Source organism: Podarcis cretensis (genome assembly GCF_951804945.1).
Source record: "Podarcis cretensis genome assembly, chromosome: 2".
Classification (NCBI taxonomy): Eukaryota; Metazoa; Chordata; class Lepidosauria; order Squamata; family Lacertidae; genus Podarcis; species Podarcis cretensis.
The window spans coordinates 108,945,344-108,969,538 of NC_137171.1; the positions used below are offsets into that span (position 1 = coordinate 108,945,344).

At 46.2% G+C, this 24,195-nt stretch overlaps 3 protein-coding genes across 10 annotated transcripts in view; 1 reads left to right on the forward strand and 2 right to left on the reverse strand.

The window, feature by feature from the left end:
* Positions 1 to 24,195, reverse strand: part of LOC307208693 (uncharacterized protein) — a 188,950-nt gene that overhangs the window by 16,642 nt on the left and 148,113 nt on the right. The window lies entirely within an intron of this gene.
* Positions 1,736 to 9,614, reverse strand: LOC307208782 (uncharacterized protein). 3 transcript variants are annotated; one of them, XM_079963739.1, is made up of 5 exons: positions 9,484 to 9,614; positions 6,736 to 6,849; positions 5,142 to 5,174; positions 3,849 to 4,523; positions 1,736 to 2,705 (listed from the first exon to the last, which is right to left on the reverse strand). In XM_079963739.1, the coding sequence occupies exons 2-5, from the start codon at positions 6,767 to 6,769 to the stop codon at positions 2,164 to 2,166; spliced, it is 1,284 nt and encodes a 427-aa protein (XP_079819865.1). In that variant the 5' UTR covers positions 6,770 to 6,849; positions 9,484 to 9,614; the 3' UTR covers positions 1,736 to 2,163. The 3 variants fall into 3 exon arrangements, with proteins under 3 accessions (XP_079819865.1, XP_079819866.1, XP_079819867.1); XM_079963740.1 differs by lacking the exon at positions 9,484 to 9,614 and adding an exon at positions 9,171 to 9,243; XM_079963741.1 differs by lacking the exon at positions 9,484 to 9,614 and having other exon boundaries at positions 3,849 to 4,828; positions 6,736 to 7,452.
* LOC307208490 (uncharacterized protein) lies at positions 11,779 to 23,187 on the forward strand. 6 transcript variants are annotated; one of them, XR_013835185.1, is made up of 8 exons: positions 11,780 to 12,894; positions 13,061 to 13,236; positions 13,354 to 13,474; positions 16,035 to 16,125; positions 18,024 to 18,145; positions 19,060 to 19,671; positions 20,737 to 22,135; positions 22,234 to 23,171. XR_013835185.1 is itself a non-coding variant. In XM_079963117.1 (7 exons), exons 2-7 carry the CDS (start codon positions 13,222 to 13,224, stop codon positions 21,681 to 21,683), a joined length of 1,884 nt encoding a protein of 627 aa, XP_079819243.1. In that variant the 5' UTR covers positions 11,779 to 12,894; positions 13,061 to 13,221; the 3' UTR covers positions 21,684 to 23,187. The 6 variants fall into 6 exon arrangements, 5 of the variants coding, with proteins under 5 accessions (XP_079819243.1, XP_079819239.1, XP_079819241.1 ...); XM_079963117.1 differs by having other exon boundaries at positions 11,779 to 12,894; positions 16,056 to 16,123; positions 18,025 to 18,145; positions 20,737 to 23,187; XM_079963113.1 differs by having other exon boundaries at positions 11,780 to 12,898; positions 13,076 to 13,236; positions 20,737 to 23,185.

The window sequence follows — 24,195 nt, forward strand, 5'->3', positions numbered from 1 at the left end:
CCGAATCCGGCCCACCAGACCTCGTCATGTGACCCGTGTAGCCGCCGGCGGCTGCCAGCCTTCACCTTTTATTCTCGTTTGTTTTTTTTTTTTTGACACAAGAAAGCCGCCTCTTCAGCGCATGCGCGGCAGCCTACAAGCCAGAGAACGTCTGCCCTCTAGCGGCGCCGGCCGTTCTACACAGGAAACCTCCACTTTACACATAGTCCTACAGATACAACCGGCCTTTTGAGGGTGACCAAACTGCTGATGCGGCCCCCGATGAATTTGAGTTTGACACCCCTGATCTAGGGGTTTTGGTGGGCCACAAACTTAACATGAGACAACAGTGTGATGCAGCAGCAAAAAAAGCTAATGCTGTTCTAGAATGCATCAAGAGAAGTATAGTTTCCAGATCAAGGGAAGTCATAGTACCGCTCTGTTCCGCCTTAGTCAGAGCCCACTTGGAATACTGTGACCAATTCTGGGCACTACAATTTAAGAAGGATGTTGAAAAGCTGGAACGTGAACCAAGATGATCAAAGGTCTGGAAACTATGAGGAGCTCCTAAAGGAGCTGGGAATGTTTAGCCTGGAAAAGAGGAGACTGAGAGGAGATATGACAGACATCTTCAAATATCGTAAGGGCTGTCACATGGAGGAAGGAGCATGCTTGTTTTCTCCTGCTCTGGAGGGTAGGACTCAAACCAATGGCTTCAAGTTGCAAGACAGGAGATTGTGACTAAACATCAGGAAGAACTTTCTGACGGTAAGCACGGTTCAACAGTGGAACAGACTCCCACGAGAGGTAGTGGACTCTCCTTCCTCGGAGGTTTTTAAGCAGAGATTGGATGGCCATCTGTCATGGATGCTTTAGCCGAGTTTCCTGCATTGCAGGGGGTTGGAATAGATGACACTTGGGGTCCCTTCCAACTCTATGATTCGATGGAACATAGGCATCTTTGAGCCAAAATCCAGGAAACTACAGCCTTGTGAGCCTAATGTCCTTTGGATACAAAGCGGTGTGAAAAATTACCGATGATAGACCGACAGTGGTGTGTGGTTGAGGATTGCTAAATCCTCTCCCTGCCCATTGGGCTTGACTGGAAGAAAAGTATTTGGAGTGGCAAATATGGGAGAGGTTCAGCTTCTTAGACCTTCAAGTCTCTTGCTTAGCAAACCACACCCTGCTCAATTCCTTGCTTTTGAACATCACCAGGCTACACATGTTGATGTTCTGCTGCTATCCATGTCTGGTTTGGTGCCTTAAACAAGTGATTTTTCTGCTTAGAAAAGGCGTTTGATGATGAACACAAAAGGTCTGGAGCCTCGAGTGCTGCGGAGAAAAATTCAGGGCTGCTCAACGTACACAAAACATAAAGAGCTATCCATGGCAATTGGGAGGTAACGGGTTGAAGGAAAACGAGAGGTGCTTCTGAAGACAATGCATTTTTATAAGCTCTGAAATATATCACCAGAGGATGCACGAAAACAGTATCTAAAAAGGATTATGTAAATGCATGCATGCTGCTTCTTTTGGTGGATATGAAGCACAGGCTCCATTTTCAGAGATGGTTTAACCCTGACCAGATATGCAGGGTGGTAAGAACAGGAGAGAAAGATGCCACCAGAACCCCACCACGGACTCTTCTTTTCTCGAAAGGCAGAATGCTGAATTTGACAGAACTCCCATTTCTGACCCATCGTAAGAATTCTCGGGATCTTTAAGATGCTACCGGAAAACACATGTTGAACAATTTGGAACAACAGTGCATCTTTATTTCTTTTTAAAAGATTACCTTCTTACAGGTAGCCGGTAATGTGTTAAGTGTAATTATTATTATTATTGGTTTTGTTTAAAAAACTTGTACACATGTACATCAAACACTGCATTCCTCTGGAAACAAGATGGAAGGGAAACAGATGTAGGTACACTAAAAAAAAAAAAAAGGAACCCCCTCCCCTAATAAGAATAAATTTAAATGTACATTGCTGGCAGCCGTTTCCACACAACCGTTAGCGCTGTGGGGAGACACACGTGTAAATGTGGTGAAAACACATTCTAACTATGCAATAAGAAAAGCAATATATATGTTGTAACGAGAAGAACGAACAGCTGGAGGGATGGATTCCCCGCTCCCACAATGAGACTAAAAGGAGACGAGCCTCTCGGTTGCGGCAGTTTTCATTTCATTCGCTTCCGGGGAGAGACGTCTCCGTTGCTGGTGGCTGATTGCTGGGAAGCGAATGCGAGGCTGGAAGGGGAGGGGCAGGGCATCTCTTGGCCGTTTGAGGAGGTGGCCGCCGCATGCATCATGCTAGGGCCCGGGAAGTCGTAATACTGCGAAGGGTAGGGCGGACTGTATGACGTTCTGCCCCGTATGTCTTTCATAACTTCCAGGATGCCCTGCAACACGCTGGTCTGGCTGCTCAGCTGCTCCTTCAGCGTCTGATCGCTTGATTCCAGGGCGCTGACGAGCCTCCCAATGTCCTCCGCGCTCTGCTCCATCTCGTCTTTGCGGGCCGAGAGGTCTTCCTTGTAGGCACGCTCGAAGGAAGCCACCTCCTTGTGTGTGAGGTCAGACAGTGTCCGGACAAGTTCGCTGGTGGCCTGCGAGGTGACTTCCATGAGCTCCTTCAAGGTGTCCCCCCTCCTCTTCCTCTGCCGGCAACGGAGGTTGCGCATCCTCTCGGCGGCCGTCAGCGGTCGAGGGCGCAGGTTTGGCGCTGGAGGGGCAAACAGCAGAAAGCAGGCTGAACAAAATAACGAATAACACGACTTTGCGAGAAAGCTGGGCCGTGGCAACAGCCTACTGCACGCTAATCTAAAACATTCATACGTGCACATGCCAACTTCCAGATTCTACGCAAAGCCACCTTAAAAATGTTTTTTTTAAAAAAGGCAGATTCTGCAACTTCGCAGCACTGTTGGATTTCTGCAGATGTCTATATATATTTGCTTACTTATGATTCAACAAATTCTGTTAAGCAGAGAACTCCAGCTCCACCCTGAACTTTGAAGCCCAGCCCTGTTACAACTTCAGAAATCTCACCAGGTTTTCCCCCAAGCATAATATTACCCATCTCAAATCAACTGAGGATTTGATTCCCCGGCTGCTGAAATTAAAGCTGTGTTTCTCAAGATCAGAAGTTGGCAAAAAAAATTAGCTGCGGGCTGGTCCACTGTCCCTCAGACCTTGTTGCAGGCTGAAGAAGTGGCACCGGCAGGGGGAAGCTGGAAGAAGAGGCGAGGGGGGCAAGTAGTCCTCCTCCCCATCCCCAGCTGCTGCACTTACCTTCCCTGGGGCTGCTGCCACCACAACCACCAACGCTACTTCTCGTGGGTAGGCAGAGAGAGCTCGTCAGCTCTACTCTCTGGTCCACAGGAGCACCAGGGCAGCAGCGGTGGCAGAGTGCAGATGAGCGGTGCGAAAGGGCTGGCTCCAGAGAGGGGCTGCTTAAAATGGCGCTCAGCCCAGCCCCCTTCCTCCTCTAGGCAGGGTGGGGAGAGGCCAGGAGGAGGGAGGGAGGAGGTGCCACTGCAGTGTGTGTGGTGGGGGTGGAATGGCGCAGGGGGGGAAATGGCACAGCCCAAATGAACAGAATCCCCACGCTGATCCACGGGCTGGATCCTGAAGGCCATTGGGCCTGATCCGGCCCACGGGCCTTGGTTTGCCGACCCCTGCTCAAGATCCTCAGACTTCACTCCATTGCTCCGCACTTGGAAACAAGTGCGCGTGATAAAGCAACCCCTCCCTGTCCCAAAATTACCCAACCTGTCCAGAATTCCACGGACAACTGAAACAAACCATGTACCATACCAAAGCCTACCCCCACTGCAGGCAAGCCACAATTCCAAACAAAACTCACCAGAAATCGAGTCATTGGATGGCAATGGATCTGTCGGAGTGCCAGGGCCGGCACTGCCGTCCATGGATATATCGGAGTTGGCTGCCGGAGACCCCACTTGGTTTTCCATGTTGGCTTCACTGTGCTGCGACCCAGCTGATTCTGGCAAGAGCAAGCAGTCCCCGTCCGGCTCTTCAAAAGTCCCTTTGTCGCCTTTCCCAACCGAGGAAGGCGGTTCGTAGGCAGGGTCCTGAGTCTCCCTGTGTTCCCGGCGCCGGCGGTCCACCGGTGGCCGCGCGTTGCTCCCTGAAAGCCGCGGAACGACCAGGTTTTGCTTGATGCAGAGGAACCGGTTGAGCTCTTCGTAGTACGGCCACACTCGGCGCCCGTGGCCGGCGTTGCTGTTGCCGTCCACTATCTCTTTGAAGCCGCGCCGCAGCACTTTGGCCCGCTCGCGGCACTGCTCCCAGTCCCGGTTGTAACCCCGGGCTCGCATTTCGTCCGCGATCCACTGGAACTGCGCGACCGTGCGGTAGTTGGACGCCAGGGCGCTCTGCACAGCGTCGTCGCCCCAAACCTGGATGAAGGCCCGGGTTTCCTCGTCGGTCCAAACGGGCTGGCGCCTCGATTTCGTGGCAGACGAAGAGCCCTGCGAAGAAGCTGCCATTGTGCCGTGGTTCGGCATCGGCACCGTCTCTGGAAGGGTATCAGACAACATGGTGTGCTCCGAGGGTGACCCGGCCAATACCGGCGGCAGGAATTTGTTTTTAAAATGGCAGCAGGAAACTTTCTCAACTGGGGCGCAGTAAAAAGAGCACTAGTGGGAAGGAGGGGGAGTGTAACAAGGAAGCTCCTAACGATAGAGTGCGGATAGAGAGAGGCGGGACGCTCTGTACAATGCACTCTATGGTCACGCTGGCAACTCCCCCGCTGAGACATGTGCACCTCCCACAAACGTTACGAGAGACACACGTCTCGCATCTTTGTTCCCGCAAGTTGGCCTGCAAAGAAAACACGTGTGACCTCGAGGAAATGGCACGGGAGTCTGCATTCCGACATGCGAAAAAAAAGATACGTGACAACGGTGCGATACACGTGTCTAGCGTAACGTGTGAAGCGATCTTAAAAGCTCCATCCCTCTTTAACCTCCACTATTCTAAGCCCCTGACCAGAAAAAACAACAACATATATTAAAAACAAAGTTAAGGAAAATTTTTGTAGCGTATTCCAATCGCGTAACAGTTTAAGAGCAGCTTTCTAGAGACACCTGCCTTTACCCTAGCCTGATCGACATGCAAAAGAACAATTACTCACCTGTGTAACTGCCATCTGTTGAAATGTAGGCCGCTCGGGGAGAAAAGAGAAACAGGCAAAATTAGAGGTGAAGACTTCTGGATCTCTTATGAGCAATACTGGTGGGGAAAAGTGACTGAAAGTCACGAGGAAAGGGCAATCAATGGAACAACTATCCCACGCGACCAGAAGCGCTGGAAATGTGGTTTTTTGAAACAAAAACGAGATGAAACAAATTTTTAGGAATCTAGATTTTACACCAAATACCCATTAAAGCCAAAATAAATCCCAAGCTGGTGCTAGGTATTTTTCTGAATAATTGGAATTCTGATTACACTGTTAGGAAGCAGTCACCGTATAGTTTATTTGGCTGAGCAAACTCTGAAGTGTTGCTCAATCCAAAAAAACACCATCCTTTTGATCGTGGGCAAATGCTATAAATCTCAGCTGACTGAAAACCAACTCAGATGCTACAAGGTATTAAAGCTCCTCCTTCCAAGGTGTTTTGGAACTCCTCCTACTATTCAGGCTGCTTTTCATAGTAGGCAACAGGTAGCAGTGGCTGCTCGTCTATGAAGAGCAAGGATCTCATCCAGGTAACCAGACAAGGAAACTTCTGTACCCTTTAAGATTCTGTGTGCTTTTGCCCTCGTAAGCCATCTATGTGCCACAGATCTCCAACACAGATATGAATGGGGCAAAAAAAAAACCAACAGCAACTGTTGTGGGCTTGTAACTTTTATGACCTTATTTGCAAAGCTGCCTTCAAGCACTCTCAACTCACCTTGCTCTGTGCTCCTGGGAACAGCAGCTTCAGAGTCACTCTCTAGTACAGGCATAGGCAAACTCGGCTCTCCAGATGTTTTGGGATTACAGCTCCCATCATCCCTAGCTAACAGGGATGATGGGAGTTGTAGTCCCAAAACATCTGGTGGGCCGAGTTTGCCTATGCCTGCTCTAGTAGCTCTAACCCCCTTTTTTTGTGGATCACTAGGGGCTGACTCTCTGCTAACAAATGGGAGAAATCTCCTCTTCCTATTGGCTTGTGAAAAGCTGTCAGCACAGGGAGGCAAGTTCACCAACAGGACAGCAGCTGCCAATGCCGGTTGACATGGAGTGTCTCCTCCTTCCAAATGCTCCATGAATTTGTGGAAGGATCAACTAATCGAAATTTAGAATTATTAGGGTCCACTTTTCAGGTACACATCCACTACAGGAACAATTTCTAAACATATCTAAGCACTCCTGAGTCTTCACAGTGCCTGCATTCATGCTCCATGTGCAGCTCCCTGATCTTTTTAGGTCAGTGCAGCATGACAGCCAAGCCAAGGTTTGCCTTAGGATGTTGGCTCAACCAGAGATCACGGCTAAGGTCTGTCATTTAACCATGATCTGTACCAAATGGCTACATATCACGGTTAAAAAGGAGGAACCATAACCATGATACTAGGTTCAGTAGATACACTAGGCTTAGATACCTAAAAAGCCCAGGGAGGAGGAAGGGGGGTTCATGCTCCTTGCTGGGATCCAACGGGTTTGTGTGATCAGTTAGCCATACTGTGGCTTACCACCGGGACATGCAGAACCATTCCAACGAGACGTAAGAGATCCTTACCCAAGGAAGTCACATCCTCGCCATTCTCTTCCATGATCTCCCTAGATCTCCCCTTCTCACTTTCCCTCCCCCCTCCTGTGCTTTGAGCAGAGTCTTCAAGAAGGCGTTCAGCCCCTGCAACAGACAACAGAAAAAGCCCATTAAACCCCACTGCACAAGCCACCAAGCAGAGCTCACTGATTCGGGGCACTGATATTGCTGTAGAGCCTAGCAGAAGAGCTTTTCAACTTCTGGCAGGGATAGGCAATCCACTTCCTTCTGGAATAAATGCAAAGGCAGAAGGCATTGAAATTAGGGCTGAAATCCTTTACTCTCACTTGAGAGGACACTGCGCTAAACACAGTAGATTTAGCACGCAGTACTGGGCTGGAACTGACTTATTGCCTTTCCTATACCAGCAGGGCGTTGCCGGTAAAGCTTTTGCTACAAACAAATTAGCCTCAGATGACTCTTAAATTGGGTTTGCCAGTTGGCACTTATCAATGTGTAGCTCTATTTACGACCAGCAATACAATAACAGTAGTGTCAAAACTTTCTGTACTAATTTCTTACAAGCACCCAAGGCCATCTAAAGTCAAATGAACTGAAATGAACTGTAAACACGGAAAAGAGCTACAAAACAAATCACATAAACATTGTCAGTTACATTTTACTGGTTTTTTAAAAAACTTCTATTGTACACTACTCTGGTCTTGTTAATAATTATTTTAAATGAACAATAAAAGAATAAGAATAAGAATATATATATAGTTATTTACTATTTTCTTGTTACCTAATTAGGTCCAAATGTCTTACATTTAGAAACATAAATACATTATACTATATAGAGATATCATATAATTTAAGTAATAAAAAAAGAATATGAGTATGATGACAAATGGCTGCTATTCTCTTGGCTTAGGTTGCTCTCTCCCAGCTTCCTCTTTTGCTAAGTCCAGTTTATATATTTTAACTCCGATGATGCTCTAAACATTGTTTTTGCTTATTACAATATAAACCTACTCACAAAAACGATTCTCTATTTTATTAACATTGCAGCCTCAGCACACAAATATTACTCTTTTTTTGCCAGCATAAACTACTCATGTTTGGGGCTGTGCAGTATCTATATGTCTGTCTTCTCCCATATAAAGTCCTACTCATTTAATAGCTACACTCAACAGGCATCAACTTGTGACTGCCCTAATTCCTTTACTTGTATTCCGTTGAATTTATATGAAAACACAAAACAAACAGAATCTGATATTCACCAGAATTGTTACCTTAATTCAGGGGTCAACAACCTTTCTGAGCTTAAGGACACATTAGCAAAGTGGAGAAACAGTTGTGGGCACCACAATCAAGTTCACACAACAATCTATTCTATTAGCTACAACAGAATGCTCTTTTCAAGCCTAATTTTAGCTGGCAGAGCAGACCCTAAGGGTGCCAGGAAAGGTCTCTGTGGGACACATACATCCACGTTGGCACGCTTCGCTTTAATTGTACCAACTTCTGGGTTCTTCCTTTCCCAGTTAATACAGTTCTGCTTTGCTTACTTATATACTGGAGTGCTTCGATTCCACCTTTCAGCAAGATCCGATTTTAACATTAACTTCCTCTACAGAACAAAGTTTTCAGACAATCCAAACTCAGGGACAAAGATATACTTTTGCTCCCAATTATTTAATCTCACTTATAACAAGCTGCATGGCTCATTAGAGAGACATTAGAATGATAGATTCTCTCCCACTCAGGTACCCAGAACCTTTACTCTTTTTGCTGTCAACACCTACTGTCAATGACCTACTTTACAGGGTTGTTGTAAAGATTCATAAGCAATGTATGAGTGCTGTGGCTCTTTTCAGCAGCAAGTAAAGACCGGTTTAGAAAACATTTCCCATGTCCCTTAGATCTTTTACACTCCTGTCATCTCCCTCCGGATTTGCACTAGCCTCCTTTTCCCTTCCCTTTTATGGCTTCACAACAACCCACTGTGGGGAACTTCTGCTATTAAGGACACTGCACAGAGAAGTGTGAGGAAACTGTTAAAAAAACAAATAACCGGAGCGATCGATTCCACCCTGACCGGGGAGGAAGAGAGAAAAACAACAAAAAACAGGCAAATAAAGCTGGTGCCAGGGCATGCAATAATTGCAGCGGTTATTATGACTCACCTCCCACTCCCACCCGCCTTCCTCAGCGCGATGGGGGGGGGGGGGGAGAGAGATCTGTTCCTCCAAAAAGCCGGAAGTGGCGGCGGTGCGAAAGCCTGACACAACCCACCCCTAGACACATTCACACGTACACCCGTCCTCGCAAGGTCCGAATAATAAATAATAATAATAATAATAATAATAAATAGTGATGATAATAATAGTAGTAATAGTTATAATAATAGTGATGGTAATAATAACAGTATTAGTAATAATAATAGTAATAATAATTTCTTTTACTTGAGTCGCTCTCCTGGGCATCCCCTCTCCCTCACTTCTCCACGTCGGGGGCTCTTTCCAAAGAGACAAAAGGCGGGTCCCACAAGCAGGGTCTCCCTTTTCTTTTAACCCCCCCACCCCACCCTTTGCCCCCTCCTTCCCCCTCCCCAAGACCCTCCCCCCAACATTCCTCCCCCCGCCCTCCAACCCCGCCCATTCCTGGCACTTTCCCTCAGGTCTCTCCTCCCCCCGCCCCCCCCTTCGCCCCGCTTTTAAAAACACAACTGCAAGTATAGAGAAGAAAGCCCGAAACTCCGCCGGGGCCTCCACCTACGCAGCCAGGGGCTCTCGGAGGACGCCAAGAGCCTGGAGCTGGGCCGCTTCCCCCGCGCCGCCTACGCCGCCGTCCCCCGGAAGAGTCCCCGCTGCTCGGGCGGCCTCAGGGAGAGCTGGCGCCGAGGCCTCCTCGGGCTGCAACAAACCCCAATATGGTGGCCGCGCAGCTGCCGAGGCCGGAAGTCCGCCGCTGACCGAGGCTTCGGAGCGGGGAGCGAGAAGAGAGAGAGAGGCAGGAAACGGGGGCAGGCGGAGGGATCTCGCCTCCGCAGGGAACAGCGGCCTCTGCTGGCGGGAGGCCGGGGAAGCGCCGATCGAGGACCAGCCACTGGCTGGGGGTGAAGATGTCCCTGTTTTCATCGGAGAAATGTTGGAGGGTGTGGGACCCCGGAAGCATCTGAAGGCAGCCCTGTCTAGGGAAGGGGGTTAATTATTATTATTTTTTTAATATTTTGTTTTATTGTGTTTTTATATATGTTGGAAGCTTCCCAGAGTGGATGTGGCAACCCTGTTGGGTGGGTGGGGTATAAATAGTAGTAGTAGTAGTACTACTACTACAACAACAACAACAACAACAACAGAATAGAATAACAACAACAACAATAGAATAGAATGTCCTTATGAGTATAAATATGGGACATGGGTGGCACTGTGGGTTAAACTGTTATGTACTGAAATTCTCACCCTGGGCCAGCAGGGGGATACTGTGGATAGTTTTCACTCAGGTCCACATAGGCAAATAAGGGATAGAAAGTGACGTTCAGTGATTGGATAGTTACAGAAAGTGGTTACTATTGCGTTCTAGTGGAGCTCTATATAAGCAGGCTGACTGAACCCTTCATTTCAGTTCTGGTCTGGCCTGTGAATAAACAAGAGCTGTTTGAAGAATCGCTGTGTCGTCTGATATGTTCACCCACAACTTAACATACACCACAGAGCCTAGGGCTTGCCAATCAGAAGGTCGGCGGTTTGAAGACACAAGATTTGCCCACTCTGGAAGAATGGCAGATGTAATTGATGGACTATATGGACCTAGCAGAAATGATTGGCAGAATCCGAGATACGGGAGAAGAACAAATAGAAGAAGAATGGAAGAAATTCAAAGATTATCTGCAAAAACATTGTAAACTATATGAATGTTAATATGATGCAGGATATTGAGACAATGTGGCATTAGTGACAAAGCTGAAGGAATGTGCAAAGATGTTTCATTAGTAAGAAATAAGAGAATCACAGTTTAGTTAACCTAAGGATGGAAGATAAAAAGATGAGTGGATAGTAGCAGGAATGGTTAACTTTAAAAGAAATTAAGACATATTAATTTGGTTAAAATAGGGGAAAAATCTGCTGAAACTAAATTGGAAATTTGAAAACAGAAAAGGGAGATGTGAGGAAGTCCGGAAAGAAAGCTGTATGAAACCAAGAATTAAACCTTTTAATTTTGTTTGATTTCTGTTTTGTATTGTTTGTTTGTATTGTTGTTGTGATGTTTTGCTTTTTGTGTTACTATAAAATTTGTTGAAACTTTAATAAAAATTTATTAAAAAAAAAAAAAAGCTTGCTCAGTCCCTGCTCCTGTCAACCTAGCAGTTCAAAAGCACGTCAAAGTGCAAGTAGATAAATAGGTACCACTCCGGTGGGAAGGTAAATGGCGTTTCCATGCGCTGCTCTGGTTCGCCAGAAGCGGCTTAGTCATGCTGGCCACATGACCCGGAAGCTGTACGCCGGCCCCCTCAGCCAATAAAGCGAGTTGAGCGCCGCAACCCCAGAGTCAGCCACGACTGGACCTAATGGTTAGGGGTCCCTTTACCTTTACCTTTATGAGTATAAATAGTAAAATCATCATCATCATAGAATCTTAGAGTTGGAAGGGACCCAAGGGTCATCTAGTCCAACCCCCTGAATTGCACGAATCTTAGCTAAAGCATCCATGACAGATGAAGAATCCATGACACCTGTGAAATAATAATAATAATAATAATAATAATAATAATAATAATAATAATATAGTGTCCCTCTTTTCATCAGAGAAATGTTGGAGGGTATGGAGTTATGTGACCTTGAGCCATCTGAAGGCAGCCCTGTACAGTATAGGGAAGTTTTTTTTTATGTTTAATGTTTTATTATGTTTTTATATATGTTGGAAGCCACCCAGGGTGGCTGGGGCAACCCCGTCAGATGGGCGGGGTATAAATAGCATAATAATAATAATAATGGAATAGGACATCCCATCAAAATGCAGTATTTCACAAGAAATGACAGGATAGGTATGGATTGTTGATAATGTGTGTCCATTGATTCCCAAATCAGCGGTGCAAATACTGGTGTGAATACTTTGGAAGTTGTCTGGAAAAGACCATAAATTGCACTTGACTATTTTAAGATCTTTCCAGAAAGAAGGTGTTTTTGAAAGTTCTTCCCTTAATCAGGACTGTCAGCATTTAATGCATGATTAAAAGAAATCAGTCACATGATCAAATGCAAACCTGGATCATTTTAACTGGTCATTGTAAGTTTTTTCATTTCATTATTAATCTATATATACTCTGGAAATCAAACTACAGGACAACTTTTGTTTCTCACCTGAAAGTGTGGGTTTCCTATGTTTTCAGCATTTCCCCAACCGGTTAGTAACCTAATTTTAAAAAGAGAGCAAGGGAGACAGAATTCTTGACAAATCCATGCTAGCTTCTACTAATCACAGCATTGTTTTCAAGATGTTTACAGACTGGCTGCTTTATAATTTGCTGTAGCATCATTCCTGGTATTGTAGTTGCATTGATCTCTTGTTTTTCCACCCCTTTCCCCCCAGTCAGAGCTGCCTAGCCAGATAGTAAATACTGCCAAATCTGTTTCATTTGCAGCTGTTCTGGTGCAGTAATGACTGAATGAAGACAATCAGTGGGACATTTACATATGTGATGAAGCTATCTTACACCCTTGGAGGGTGGAAAGAGTGTGTACATTTTAAATTTAAACAAATAGGCAACCACCCTTCACCCATTTTAGAAGCCAGTGCAAAAATAAGGAGGGCTGTCAAAAGCAAATTCCTTCACAACCAGTGCCATGATTGTACATTGACAGCAGAGGGCTCTGATGTTTGCAAAGCAGGAAAGAGAGGCAACCCTCTCTTCTCACACAACCCTGCTCTGCAGGCAGAGGTGGAACTGGGTTTAGCTGAGGCAGCGGCTGCACCTTCCAAAAAGGGATTTGCAAGAACCATCTTAGTGCCAGCCTTCTTTGCAGCCAGGAAGGAGGAAGGGTGCCCTGTTGCTTCAGACCGAAAACTCCCCTGGGTTCTGTAGCTGTGATTTTGAATGAAAAGAGGCATAGGCAAAACAGAAGGGCTGAGCTTCTGATGCAAAAAGGAGCTGTGAAAAGTAACAGGACTGCATATTTCCCACCTCTGGTTAGTAGCATCTTCTTCACATCAGTACAGACAAAACTGTATTTGGGGGGGGAATAGTGTAATAATGTGTGTGCCTTGTTTTTATTCTCTAGTTGCATTTCTTGAAGGATTTCTGCCTTTTGTTTATCCATTTCCTCAATTTAACATCTTTTTATCCTGCCTCTAGGAACTCAGGGTAGAGTACAAGCCCCACCAAGGCGAGCCCCACACTTAGGCAGACTGAAGCAGCTGCCTCGGGTGGTAAATCTCCAGGAAGCCTTCTGACCCTGAGAGGCGGCAGAATTTCGTTTTGGCTTCCTTTTGGCACTGCCCCATTCATCAAGCATCATGGCGCTTCCCCAGGTAGGCAGTATTCTGTGGGAGGGCTGGACTCTGGCTCGGGGAATAAAAACACAAGAGTGGAAAGAAAACGGGATTGTGATGGTTACAAATGATAGCTATTGACTCTGTACTATGCAGGTGACTTTTGAGGAGGTGGCTGTGTATTTCACTGAGCAGGAATGGGCCTTGCTGGATGCGAATGAGAGAGCCTTATACTGGGATGTCATGCAGGCGAACTACGAGCACCTGACTTCACTCGGTAAGTGCTCTGCCTAGTGTTAAAAGCTTGGGTTTCTCAGATGTATGCAGGATTGATGTTTTTTCAAGGATCCAGCAAACAAGTTAAAAGAAATCCGGTTCTTTATCTCTCTGGATGTTCTAAAACACACCAGAGCGGTACATTAATATTGTTAATACAATATTACACTCATTCCTATTGTGGTTGTTGTTTAGTCGTGTCCGAGTCTTCGTGACCCCATGGACCAGAGCATGCCAGGCACTCCTGTCTTCCACTGCCTCCCGCAGTTTGGTCAAACTCATGCTGGTAGCTTCGAGAACACTGTCCAACCATCTCGTCCTCTGTCGTCCCTTTCTCCTTGTGCCCTCCATCTTTCCCAACATCAGGGTCTTTTCCAGGGAGTCTTCTCTTCTCATGAGGTGGCCAAAGTATTGGAGCCTCAGCTTCAGGATCTGTGCTTCCAGTGAGCACTCAGGGCAGATTTCCTTCAGAATGGATAGGTTTGATCTTCTTGCAGTCCATGGGACTCTCAAGAGTCTCCTCCAACACCATAATTCAAAAGCATCAATTCTTCAGCGATCAGCCTTCTTTATGGTCCAGCTCTCACTTCCATAAAGAAGGCTGATCGCCGAAGAATTGATTGTAAGGAATGTTTTACTATGTTTTGTATATGCTGTAAGCCGTCTAGAGTGGCTGGGGAAACCCAGCCAGATGGGCAGGGTATAAATAATACAATTGTTATTATTATTAAGGCTCAGGATAGGTTATAAACAATAGGCATAAGCCAATCATAGTTGCGCATTTGATGGCAGAAAGGATCATCTTTATGATGATGATTCGTGGAGACAGAGTTTTCCTTTTTTATTATGCACTTTAAATCAGAAGGCCTAGGTAAAGGTAAAGGACCCCTGGACGGTTAAGTCCAGTCAAAGGCGACTATGGGGTTGCGGCGCTCATCTCGCTTTCAGTCCAAGGGAGCTGGCGTTTGTCCGCAGACAGCTTTCCGGGTCACATGGCCAGCATGACTAAACCACTTCTAGCACAACAGAACACCATGATGGAAACCAGAGCGCACAGAAATGTATCTTCCCACCGCAGTGGTACCTATTTATCTACTTGCACTGGCGTGCTTTCGAACTGCTAGGTTAGCAGGAGCTGGAACAGAGCAACGGGAGCTCACCCTGTTGTGTGGATTCGAACCGCCAACCCGGTAAGCCTATGTTTTTCTTGCTCATGGGCACCTGCAGAATCCATCATGGTTTGTGTGAGTGAGGAAGCTGAGCTTTTGCCCTCTTTGCAGCAGCGCTCCCAAGTGCTAAACAGTTCCCCAAAGGAGGTAATCTGCAATCCTTCTTAGGTGTCAGAGAAACTACGGGGTTTGCATTGGGAGACACCCACAGTGTGGATGCAAAATCTGTCTGGCAACCACAGCTTTTGAGAACGACACTTGCTCTGCTCTCTGTGTAGCCCCCATGCTGTTTTAGGTTTCGTGTTGGTTTGTGATGGACAATTTGGGAATAGCTTTTTTCCATGTGTAGATGCAAATGTTCCAGAAAGTCTGTGAATGCCATCTTGGTAGTCAAGATAACCCCGAGACTAACTGGTAGTTGCTGCAAGAATGAGCTCACGTATGTTTATTCACTTGCCTTGATATATGCCAATTGGCTTGCTTTGATGCCATGTTTATCTGTGGGCCTGAGACGCGCGGTTATTATCTATTATATCTAGGGTGGGGAGTTATCCGTAAGACTTGGAGTCTTGCCACCTATGCCTTCCTTGCCAGGTGAATCAATGGGAGGTCCTGGCCCTATTGGCTTATGCTGTCTTGGTATAAGTAATGCATAAAAGCTTTCCCAGGTGCAGACGAGTCATGGCACTTTCTCCCTGGTGTGGTGTCCATCCCGGGTCTGTAAAGGCAGCAATGCTCTCCATGCTGTGACTGGATCTAGACACATCAAAAAAGCGATTCGCTTAAACGCGTTGTAAATTCTGCAAAGGGAAATCACTTTGGCGAAAGACAGGACTCCACAGCGCCATCTGGTGTGTTACAGTGTTATAACACACATAAAGCGCTTTTTCTTTACGAAGGTAGCTGAGTCCTGTGTTGTGAGTCTACACTTCCTTCTAATAAAGCACTGGAACGGATCTCCCTGACGTTTTTGACACCCTTCTTTGGTATCCCTGCACCAAACCACCCTCACAAACCCTCCTTTGCGCCTATAAATCAGGACACCCCATAGGTCAGGCATAGGCAAACTTCGGCCCTCCAGATATTTTGAGACTACAGTTCCCAATATCCCTGACCACTGGTCCTGTTAGCTAGGGATGATGGGAGTTGTAGTCCCAAAACATCTGGAGGGCCGGAGTTTGCCTATGCCTGCCATAGGTTGTATGTGCCAAGCCCCTTCAAACTGCTTTGGAATGGGTTAGGGTCTAGGTCTGATATCTAGGCCTGAGAGGTAGAAGCAGGATGCTACTGCAGGGTTTTGGTCTCATGGAGGTGTTTCCTTAAAAGAAAGAGAGTGGGGAGCAAAGTCATGAGGCATGATGTGTAGACAGACGGCTCTTCTCTAATCTCCAGGTGTCCTCCTCACCCCAACAGATGGCAGGATTTCATCTTGGCTTCTTCTGGCACCCTCCCATTCTCCTGTCACCATGGAAATTCCCCAGGTAGGCTGGAATCTGCAGGTGGGCCTGTTTCACGAAGTGGACAGGAAATATTCAAGTATAACATCTACATCTGGAGATGTGATGAGGTTGAGGTTATGTTCTTTCATATGTGGTGGACCTGTAAAAGGGTAAAATAGTATTGGGAAATAATTTATAATGAATTGGGGGGGGGGGGATGTTTAAAAGCACCTTTCCAAAAAAACCCCAGAGTCCTTTTCATTGGGGATAATTCAGATGGAAATTTCCAGGTGTCAAAAATGGTTATTTATGTATGCCACTACGGCAGCCCATGTTTTGTTTGCCCCAAAATGGAAAATGACCGAGGCCCCATCTAAAGAAGAATGGCAACTTAAACTGTTGCGGATCTTAACTTATAGAATAAGAGAACGAGAAGAACCTTCGCTTAAAGAAGATTGGAAAATGTTTATTGAATATATGGGGGATAATTGTGTATACTTGAAAACGTTGGCAGCATTAAGATAAATTCAACAGTGTAAATAAGTTTTGATGGAAGAAACAATGGAATTCTGAATGGTTTGGTTTATATAAAATATGCAGGAATTTATGCTATGCAAAATGAACTATGGAAAGAGAAGGGAAGTCGCTGATATTTTAAGGTCTAAATTAATATTCTAAATTGTAAGACAGTGTGTGTGTGAGAGAGAGAAATACGCAAGTGTTGAAAGAAAATGGGTGCCTCATTATTTCCTTTTCACCTATGTGAAAGAAGGCAAGGGACCAGGGGCAGCCTGGTTGAGAACTTAGGGTATTGTATATGCTGCAGTCCTGACCCAGATTTCTACTATTTTATGTCATTGCTTCCCTAAAGCGCTCTGGGATTTGTAGTTGTGAGGAGATGGAGGAGGCTAGGAGACTGTCTTATATCGAGTAAGGCCATTGGTTCATCTAGCTAAATATCATCTATGCTGATTGGCAAAGGCCCTCCAGGGCTTAAGGGAGGAACATTCCAGAGCTGTACCTGAAGACACCAGGAATTGAACCCAGGACCTTCCCCACAGGGGAGATAATTATCCTGTGGCTGCAATACTTTCACAAGATGATAAATCACAGGGTGCGAGCAGCAGTTAAAGCAGATGCAACTGAAAGCACACAAGGATATAAATACAGTGGTACCTTGGTTTTCAAATGTCTCCGTTGATGAACGTTTCAGAACTCAAACGCCATAAACCCAGAAATAAATGCTTCCGTTTTTGAACACGCCTCAGAAGCCGAACGGCTTCCGCTGAGTGCATATGTTTCTCAATTTTCTCTATTAAATTTGCAGACCGCCCTTTGCACCTCGGTTTTCGAATGTTTCGGAACGCAAACGGTCTTCCGGAACAGATTACATTCGGAAACTGAGGTACCACTGTATTTTTAAAAAACCCAATAATATTGAAAACAGCACTGAAAACATTTTCAACTTCTTCTTTTTTTAAGAATAGCATTCATCCTGCCTCAAATGCCAGTTAGTGACCAAAGGCCTACTGGAACAAAAAAAGTCTTTGCCTGCTGGTGAAAGGAACACAGGAAAGGAGGTTTCCACATGCCGGGTCAGTTAAGCCAGTGTAGGTCTATACAGGGATGTCTGCACTAGAAGCGTAGACCAGTTTCAGATCTGCAGAAACAAGCTGTTTGATGGGCTTCTTAGGCAGCAGAGGTGACTTTCAATGCCAAGCACTGAAGGAGTTTCTTATATGGCTGTTGGAAGTAGCCCTGTGCTGAGATTCTTGATGCAGGAGGAGAGGGTGGAAACAAAGAAAAAGAACCTTAATTGTGGGTGGTGGCAGAGGAGGAATTCTTAAATGTGTGTGTGTGTGTGTGTGTATATATTTATATATATATATATATATATATATATATATACACACATATACATACACCAACCCTTTAAAATGCAGGTGGCTTTTGAGGAGGTGGCTGTGTATTTCACCGAGCAGGAATGGGCCTTGCTGGATGCGAGCAAGCGAGCGCTTTACTGGGACGTCATGCGGGAGAATTACGAGCGCTGGGCTTCACTGAGTATGTATCCTGTCTGTTGTCTCTTCCCTTATTAAACACTTGAGCCCTGGCATCTTAAACTGGATTTGTTTTTCTCTGCTACTTTTTAGCTTTATTGATAATGGTGGGGATCGTGAAGGCTGCCTTGGGTGTTTGTCACCTTTGAAGGTGACCTGGAAACTAAAATTAATCCAGAATGCGGCAGCCGGACAGGTGACTGGGAGCGGCTGCCGAGACCACATAACACCGGTCTTGAAAGACCTGCATTGGCTCCCAGTACATTTCCAAGCACAATTCAAAGTGTTGGTGCTTTAAAGCCCTAAATGGCCTCGGTCCAGTATTCCTGAAGGAGCGTCTCCACCCCCCATCGTTCAGCCCCCACACTGAGATCCAGCGCTGAGGGCCTTGTGGCGGTTCCCTCACTGTGAGAAGTGAAGCTACAGGGAACCAGGCAGAGGGCCTTCTCGGTAGTGGCGCCCACCCTATGGAACGCCCTCCCATCAGATGTCAAGGAAATAAACAACTATCTTGACTTTTAGGAGACATCTGAAGGCATGTTTAGGGAAGTTTTTAATGTTTGATGTTTTATTCTGTTTCTAGTGTTCTGTTGGGAGCCGCCCAGAGTGGCTGGGGAAACCCAGCCAGTTGGGTGGGGTATAAATAAAATTATTATTATTATTATTATTATTATTATTATTGGCAATATGGAGGAGGGTAGCCAACAAAGGCTTTCTGCTGGCACAAATCCTCTTGGCTGTGCAATGGGAATTCCCCCACCTCCTCTGCCTGCACCCCTAAATCTATTCCTAGGGGTCCTCCAAACATCCAAAGCAGATTTGAGGCAGGTGGAGAGGGCAGAGAAAACCTGACTTTGCTGTTCCTTTTCTGCTGTTAGTTCCACCATATTGCCTAATGTCCAGACTCTCTCTTTGCAGGTGGTTGCTATCAACAACGAGACCTTAAATCTACAGAGCCTTGTGGGAGATTGCTGAAATATTCCCGAGAGAGGGAATCTCCGAGTCCCAATCCCTGTCACAAGGAGGAGAAAAACCTAGTGGAGAAGTCGGGCGAAACAGCCCCATTCAAAGGGAGCATCAGCGCTGCAAAATGTCATCCGGTCAACATGGGAGAAAGGAAGGATTCCTGTCCCAAGTGTGGGAAAAGCTTCTGTCACAAATCGGCACTCACTGCACACCTGAGAATCCATACGGGAGAGAAGCCGTACCAGTGCCACGATTGTGGGAAAAGCTTCAATCAGAGCTCAGCCCTGACTCAGCATCAGAGGATCCACACTGGGGAGAAACCCTACGCGTGCCTCAGCTGTGAGAAAAGATTCAGTCAGAGCTCAGCCCTCACTCAACATCAGAGAATCCACACTGGGGAGAGGGCTTACGCGTGCCTTGATTGTGGGAAAAGCTTCATTTACCAGTCGGCCCTCATACGGCATCGGAGAATCCACACTGGAGAAAAATGCTACAAGTGCCCTGACTGTGGGAAAGGCTTCAACCAAAGCTCTAACCTTATTACACATCAGAAAATTCATAATGGTAGGGAAGCGTGGTTAACTGTCCCATTCACATGTTGTCCTCTGAGGCCTGTTAATCATTCTCCATTGGGTTATAACAAAATTGATTCACTGACGTGTTATATCTCACTAGAGAATGTCCAGAGCATGGCAAGAAAATATTTTGATCCTGTAACCCACAAGCATGGGGTAAATAACAAAATAATCCAGCTGGGTGCTTGGATTCAAAATGTGGGGCTAAACTCACTCTTCAGCAGGAGAAAGCCCTCAGCTGCCGAGTTTAAACTCATAAAAGTCAAGCAGCGGTATAGTGTGGCTAAATGTAGGCTGTTAAACCTTTTTATCCCATTTTGTCTGCTTGCAAACTCCTGTGGCAATGAACAGAGGAGTTTTGTCCCTTTTCTACTCTCGCAGTGTTAAGTTTAAAATGTTTTCCTTACAAAACGTTTCAAAGGTCACATTCATGCCTTTATCCAAGCGGCACCAAGGAGAACACATGCAGAATACTAATAGGTAGAAAATACAAAAAGATAGCTTCAAACTCATGCTCTAAGCTTGGAGCAAAGCTTAGACACGTCTTCCTTTGTCAGTTATGTGGTGAGGAGAGAGATGGAACAGGAAGAGAAGGCTTCACTTCCTCCCTTGTCAGAGAAGAGGAGGCATGACCTAGCTGTGTCTAGGAATCCAGCTCTGCTGTCTTAACCCTTTCATGCACCAACTAGCACTTTCTGACTGCAGTTCCCACACAGAGGACTTCACATGCATAATGGTCACGTACACACCATATATTTAAGCACTAAAATACCACTCTAAACAATTACGGCTTCCCCCAAATAGTTATGGGAGCTGTAGTTTCTTAAGGGTCCTGACCCCCCTGTGCCCCTCAAGGAGCCACAATTCCCATAGTAATTTAACAATCAATTCTTCCCAGGGAACTCTGGCAATTGTAACCCTCTCAGGGAATAAGGGACTCCTAACAATTCTCAGCTCTCCTTGGCGCACAGATTGCCCCTGTTTTAGGGATTTGCAGTTTCTACCCTACATTTTACATTCTCTCCCTTAACCTTTTCTTCTTCGTATCCTATAGGGATACCTTGCAGGAGCAAGAAGAAGACGCCTCAGCAGCAAGTTTGTGAGCCATTAGAACCACCTGGAATACTTTGTAGGGCATTACAACGAGTTTCCCCTCACAATCCTCAAGTGGAAAAAGAGATTCGGAACCAGGGAAGTTTGCAGAGAAAGCCCTCAGAGCAGGCCCAGGATCAAGTCGTTTCTAGAACAGGTAGTTTCATATCTCAGAAAGATGTCACGATAAAGACAAGGCCCGCGAGGGTTAAGAGGCCACTCGTATGTCACGACTGTGGAAAGAACTTCAAGTACAGTTCCCATCTGGTTAACCACCTGAGAATACACACAGGAGAGAAACCTTACGTCTGCCCAGATTGCGGCAACAGGTTCATTCAGAACTCAGCCCTCAAGAGGCACCAGAGGAGCCACAGAGGCGACAGACCCTATGGATGTTCCGACTGTGGGAAAACCTTTAGCCGGAACTCTCACCTGGCGAAACATCGAGTGATTCACACGGGAGAAAAACCTTACGAGTGTCTTGACTGCGGGAAGAAATTCAGCGTCAAAATGAACCTAGCGATTCACCAACGGATTCACACGGGAGAGAAGCCATATATGTGCTTGGAGTGCGGGAAACGCTTCAGCCAGCGACCCCACTTTATGATCCACCAGAGAATCCACACGGGAGAGAAACCTTACCAGTGCCCTGAATGCGGGAAAAGCTTTCGCGTGAGTTCGCACCTTGTCGCACATCAGAGAATTCACGCGGGGAAGACGTCGTTCATATGTCCGGACTGCGGGAAAAACTTCACCGGTAGCAAGCAGTTTATTCAACATAAGATGTCCCATCTCATTGGAGAAAGCTATCAGCTGCCCATTGCAGCTGTAACCATTAAGAGTGACCCATTTGCCCCCGATTCTGTAGGTCTGGAAGGCAGCGGCTACAGTCCTGGAGCGAATCAGTGAAGTCCTGGCTCTGTTGGGCTAAAACAAAGAAAGGGAAACATGGATAAACCTTGTTGCATAACTGCAAATGGTGAGATCCTTTCTACAATTAGAGCTTGAAGGGAAGGTGGCTGGAAAAAGGCATTTTCACTCAAACTTCAAACCCTTTTGCTGTAGTTGAGAGCCAGATGTACCGGATAGAGTGCTGGGTTTGGCCTGGTTTGGACATGACTACTCGGCCATGATGCTTGCCGGTGACCTTGGACCAATTGTCGTGTCAGCCTAACCTACCTCACAGGATTGTTAGGAGGATGAAATGGAGCAAAACCTTGTTGTATAGACCATCTCAAGTTGTTTGGAAGAGAAGGCTGAGGATACAAATACAGCCGTACCTTGGTTCTCAAACAGAATCTGCTCTGGAAGTCTGTTTGACTTCTGAAAACCAAGGCGCGGCTTCCGATTGGCTCATAGCTGTCAACTTTTCCCTTTTTTTAAGAGAAATCCTATTCGGAATAAGGGAATTTCCCTTAAAAAAGGGGAAACGTTGACAGCTATGGATTGGCCGCAGGAGCTTCCTGCACTCAGTCGGAAGCCACGTCGGACGTTCGGCTTCCAAAAAACGTCTGCAAACCGGAACCCCCACTTCCGGGTTTGTGGCGTTTGGGAGCCAAAATGTTCGAGTTGCAAGGCGTTTGAGAACCAAGGTACAACTGTACAATAAATAAACAAGCAAACCATGTACCATTCCCAGATATCAGGTAGAATTGTCAGGTGACCCCTTCCCAATCCACGAATACCATCAATGGATGGTGGTTTCCTGACTAGGGTCACCTTTAAAGCATCAATGGTCATGGCTTCTCCCAAAGAATCCTGGGAGTTGTCATTTGTTAAGGGTACTGAGAGTTGTAGGGGACTCCCTATTCCCCTCACAGAACTACATTTCCCAGAGTTCCCTGTGAAGAGGGACTTATGGTTAAGCCACTCTGAGAACTGTAGCTCTGTGAGGAGAACGGGGGTCTCCTAAGAATTCAGCCTTAAGAAACTACAGCTCCCATAATTCTTTGGGGGAAGCCATTTTAAAGCGCCATGGCCCTGCTTAAATGCATGGTGCGAATGTGGCCTAGATTGTCCTGACCACTGCGCTCTTTCCAAGCGGCAGGGAGCATAATCCTGAAGTCCTTGGCCTAATAATCTCATATGGGTGGGAGGAGCCTGGATGGAGAGGAGGAGTCTGGGGGGAAATGAGAGGAGAAAGCCAAAACAGATGGAGTGATGGAAGGGGGAGAAGGGGAGTCCGCTACAAGTGGGAATGTTCAGGGAGGCAGAAGAGGACATGTTGTTTATTAATATCCTTCCTAACTTGCGCTAGCAAGTTCTTTTACTTAGAAGAGTTTCATAGAATCATAGAATCATAGAGTTGGAAGAGACCACAAGGGCCATTGAGTCCAACCCCCTGCCAAGCAGGAAACACCATCAGAGCACTCCTGACATATGGTTGTCAAGCCTCTGCTTAAAGACCTCCAAAGAAGGAGACTCCCCCACACTCCTTGGCAGCAAATTCCACTGTCGAACAGCTCTTACTGTCAGGAAGTTCTTCCTAATGTTTAGGTGGAATCTTCTTTCTTGTAGTTTGGAGCCATTGCTCTGTGTCCGCTTCTCTGGAGCAGCAGAAAACAACCTTTCTCCCTCCTCTATGTGACATCCTTTTATATATTTGAACATGGCTATCATATCACCCCTTAACCTCCTCTTCTCCAAGCTAAACATGCCCAGCTCCCTTAGCCGTTCCTCATAAGGCATCGTTTCCAGGCCTTTGACCATTTTGGTTGCCCTCCTCTGGACACGTTCCAGTTTCTCAGTGTCCTTCTTGAACTGTGGTGCCCAGAACTGGACACAGTACTCCAGGTGAGGTCTGACCAGAGCAGAATACAGTGGCACTATTACTTCCCTTGATCTAGATGCTATACTCCTATTGATGCAGCCCAGAATTGCATTGGCTTTTTTAGCTGCTGCGTCACACTGTTGGCTCATGTCAAGTTTGTGGTCAACCAAGACTCCTAGAACCTTTTCACATGTACTGCTCTCAAGCCAGGTGTCACCCATCTTGTATTTGTGCCTCTCATTTTTTTTGCCCAAGTGCAATACTTTACATTTCTCCCTATTAAAATTCATCTTGTTTGTTTTGGCCCAGTTCTCTAATCTGTCAAGGTCATTTTGAAGTGTGATCCTGTCCTCTGGGGTGTTAGCCACCCCTCCCAGTTTGGTGTCATCTGCAAATTTGATCAGGATGCCCTTGAGTCCATCATCCAAGTCGTTGATAAAGATGTTGAATAAGACCGGGCCCAAGACAGAACCCTGTGGCACCCCACTAGTCACTCTTCTCCAGGATGAAGAGGAACCATTGATGAGCACCCTTTGGGTTCGGTCAGTCAGCCAGTTACAAATCCACTGAGTGGTAGCATAGTCAAGACCGCATTTTACCAGCTTCTTTACAAGAATATCATGGGGCACCTTGTCAAATGCCTTGCTGAAA

What these genes read in the sequence shown, in the direction of transcription:
- LOC307208782 (XM_079963739.1), bottom strand. Translation starts at nt 6,769, where the DNA reads ATGGAAGAGAATGGCGAGGATGTGACTTCCTTGG. An exon ending in CGAGGATGTGACTTCCTTGG is followed by an intron (nt 5,175 to 6,735) that starts GTAAGGATCTCT and finishes TTTCTCCCCGAG; the next exon opens with CGGCCTACATTTCAACAGAT. An exon ending in ATCCAATGACTCGATTTCTG is followed by an intron (nt 2,706 to 3,848) that starts GTGAGTTTTGTT and finishes TTGCCCCTCCAG; the next exon opens with CGCCAAACCTGCGCCCTCGA.
- LOC307208490 (XM_079963113.1), top strand. An exon ending in ACCATGGAAATTCCCCAGGT is followed by an intron (nt 16,126 to 18,023) that starts AGGCTGGAATCT and finishes CTTTAAAATGCA; the next exon opens with GGTGGCTTTTGAGGAGGTGG. An exon ending in ACATCAGAAAATTCATAATG is followed by an intron (nt 19,672 to 20,736) that starts GTAGGGAAGCGT and finishes CGTATCCTATAG; the next exon opens with GGATACCTTGCAGGAGCAAG.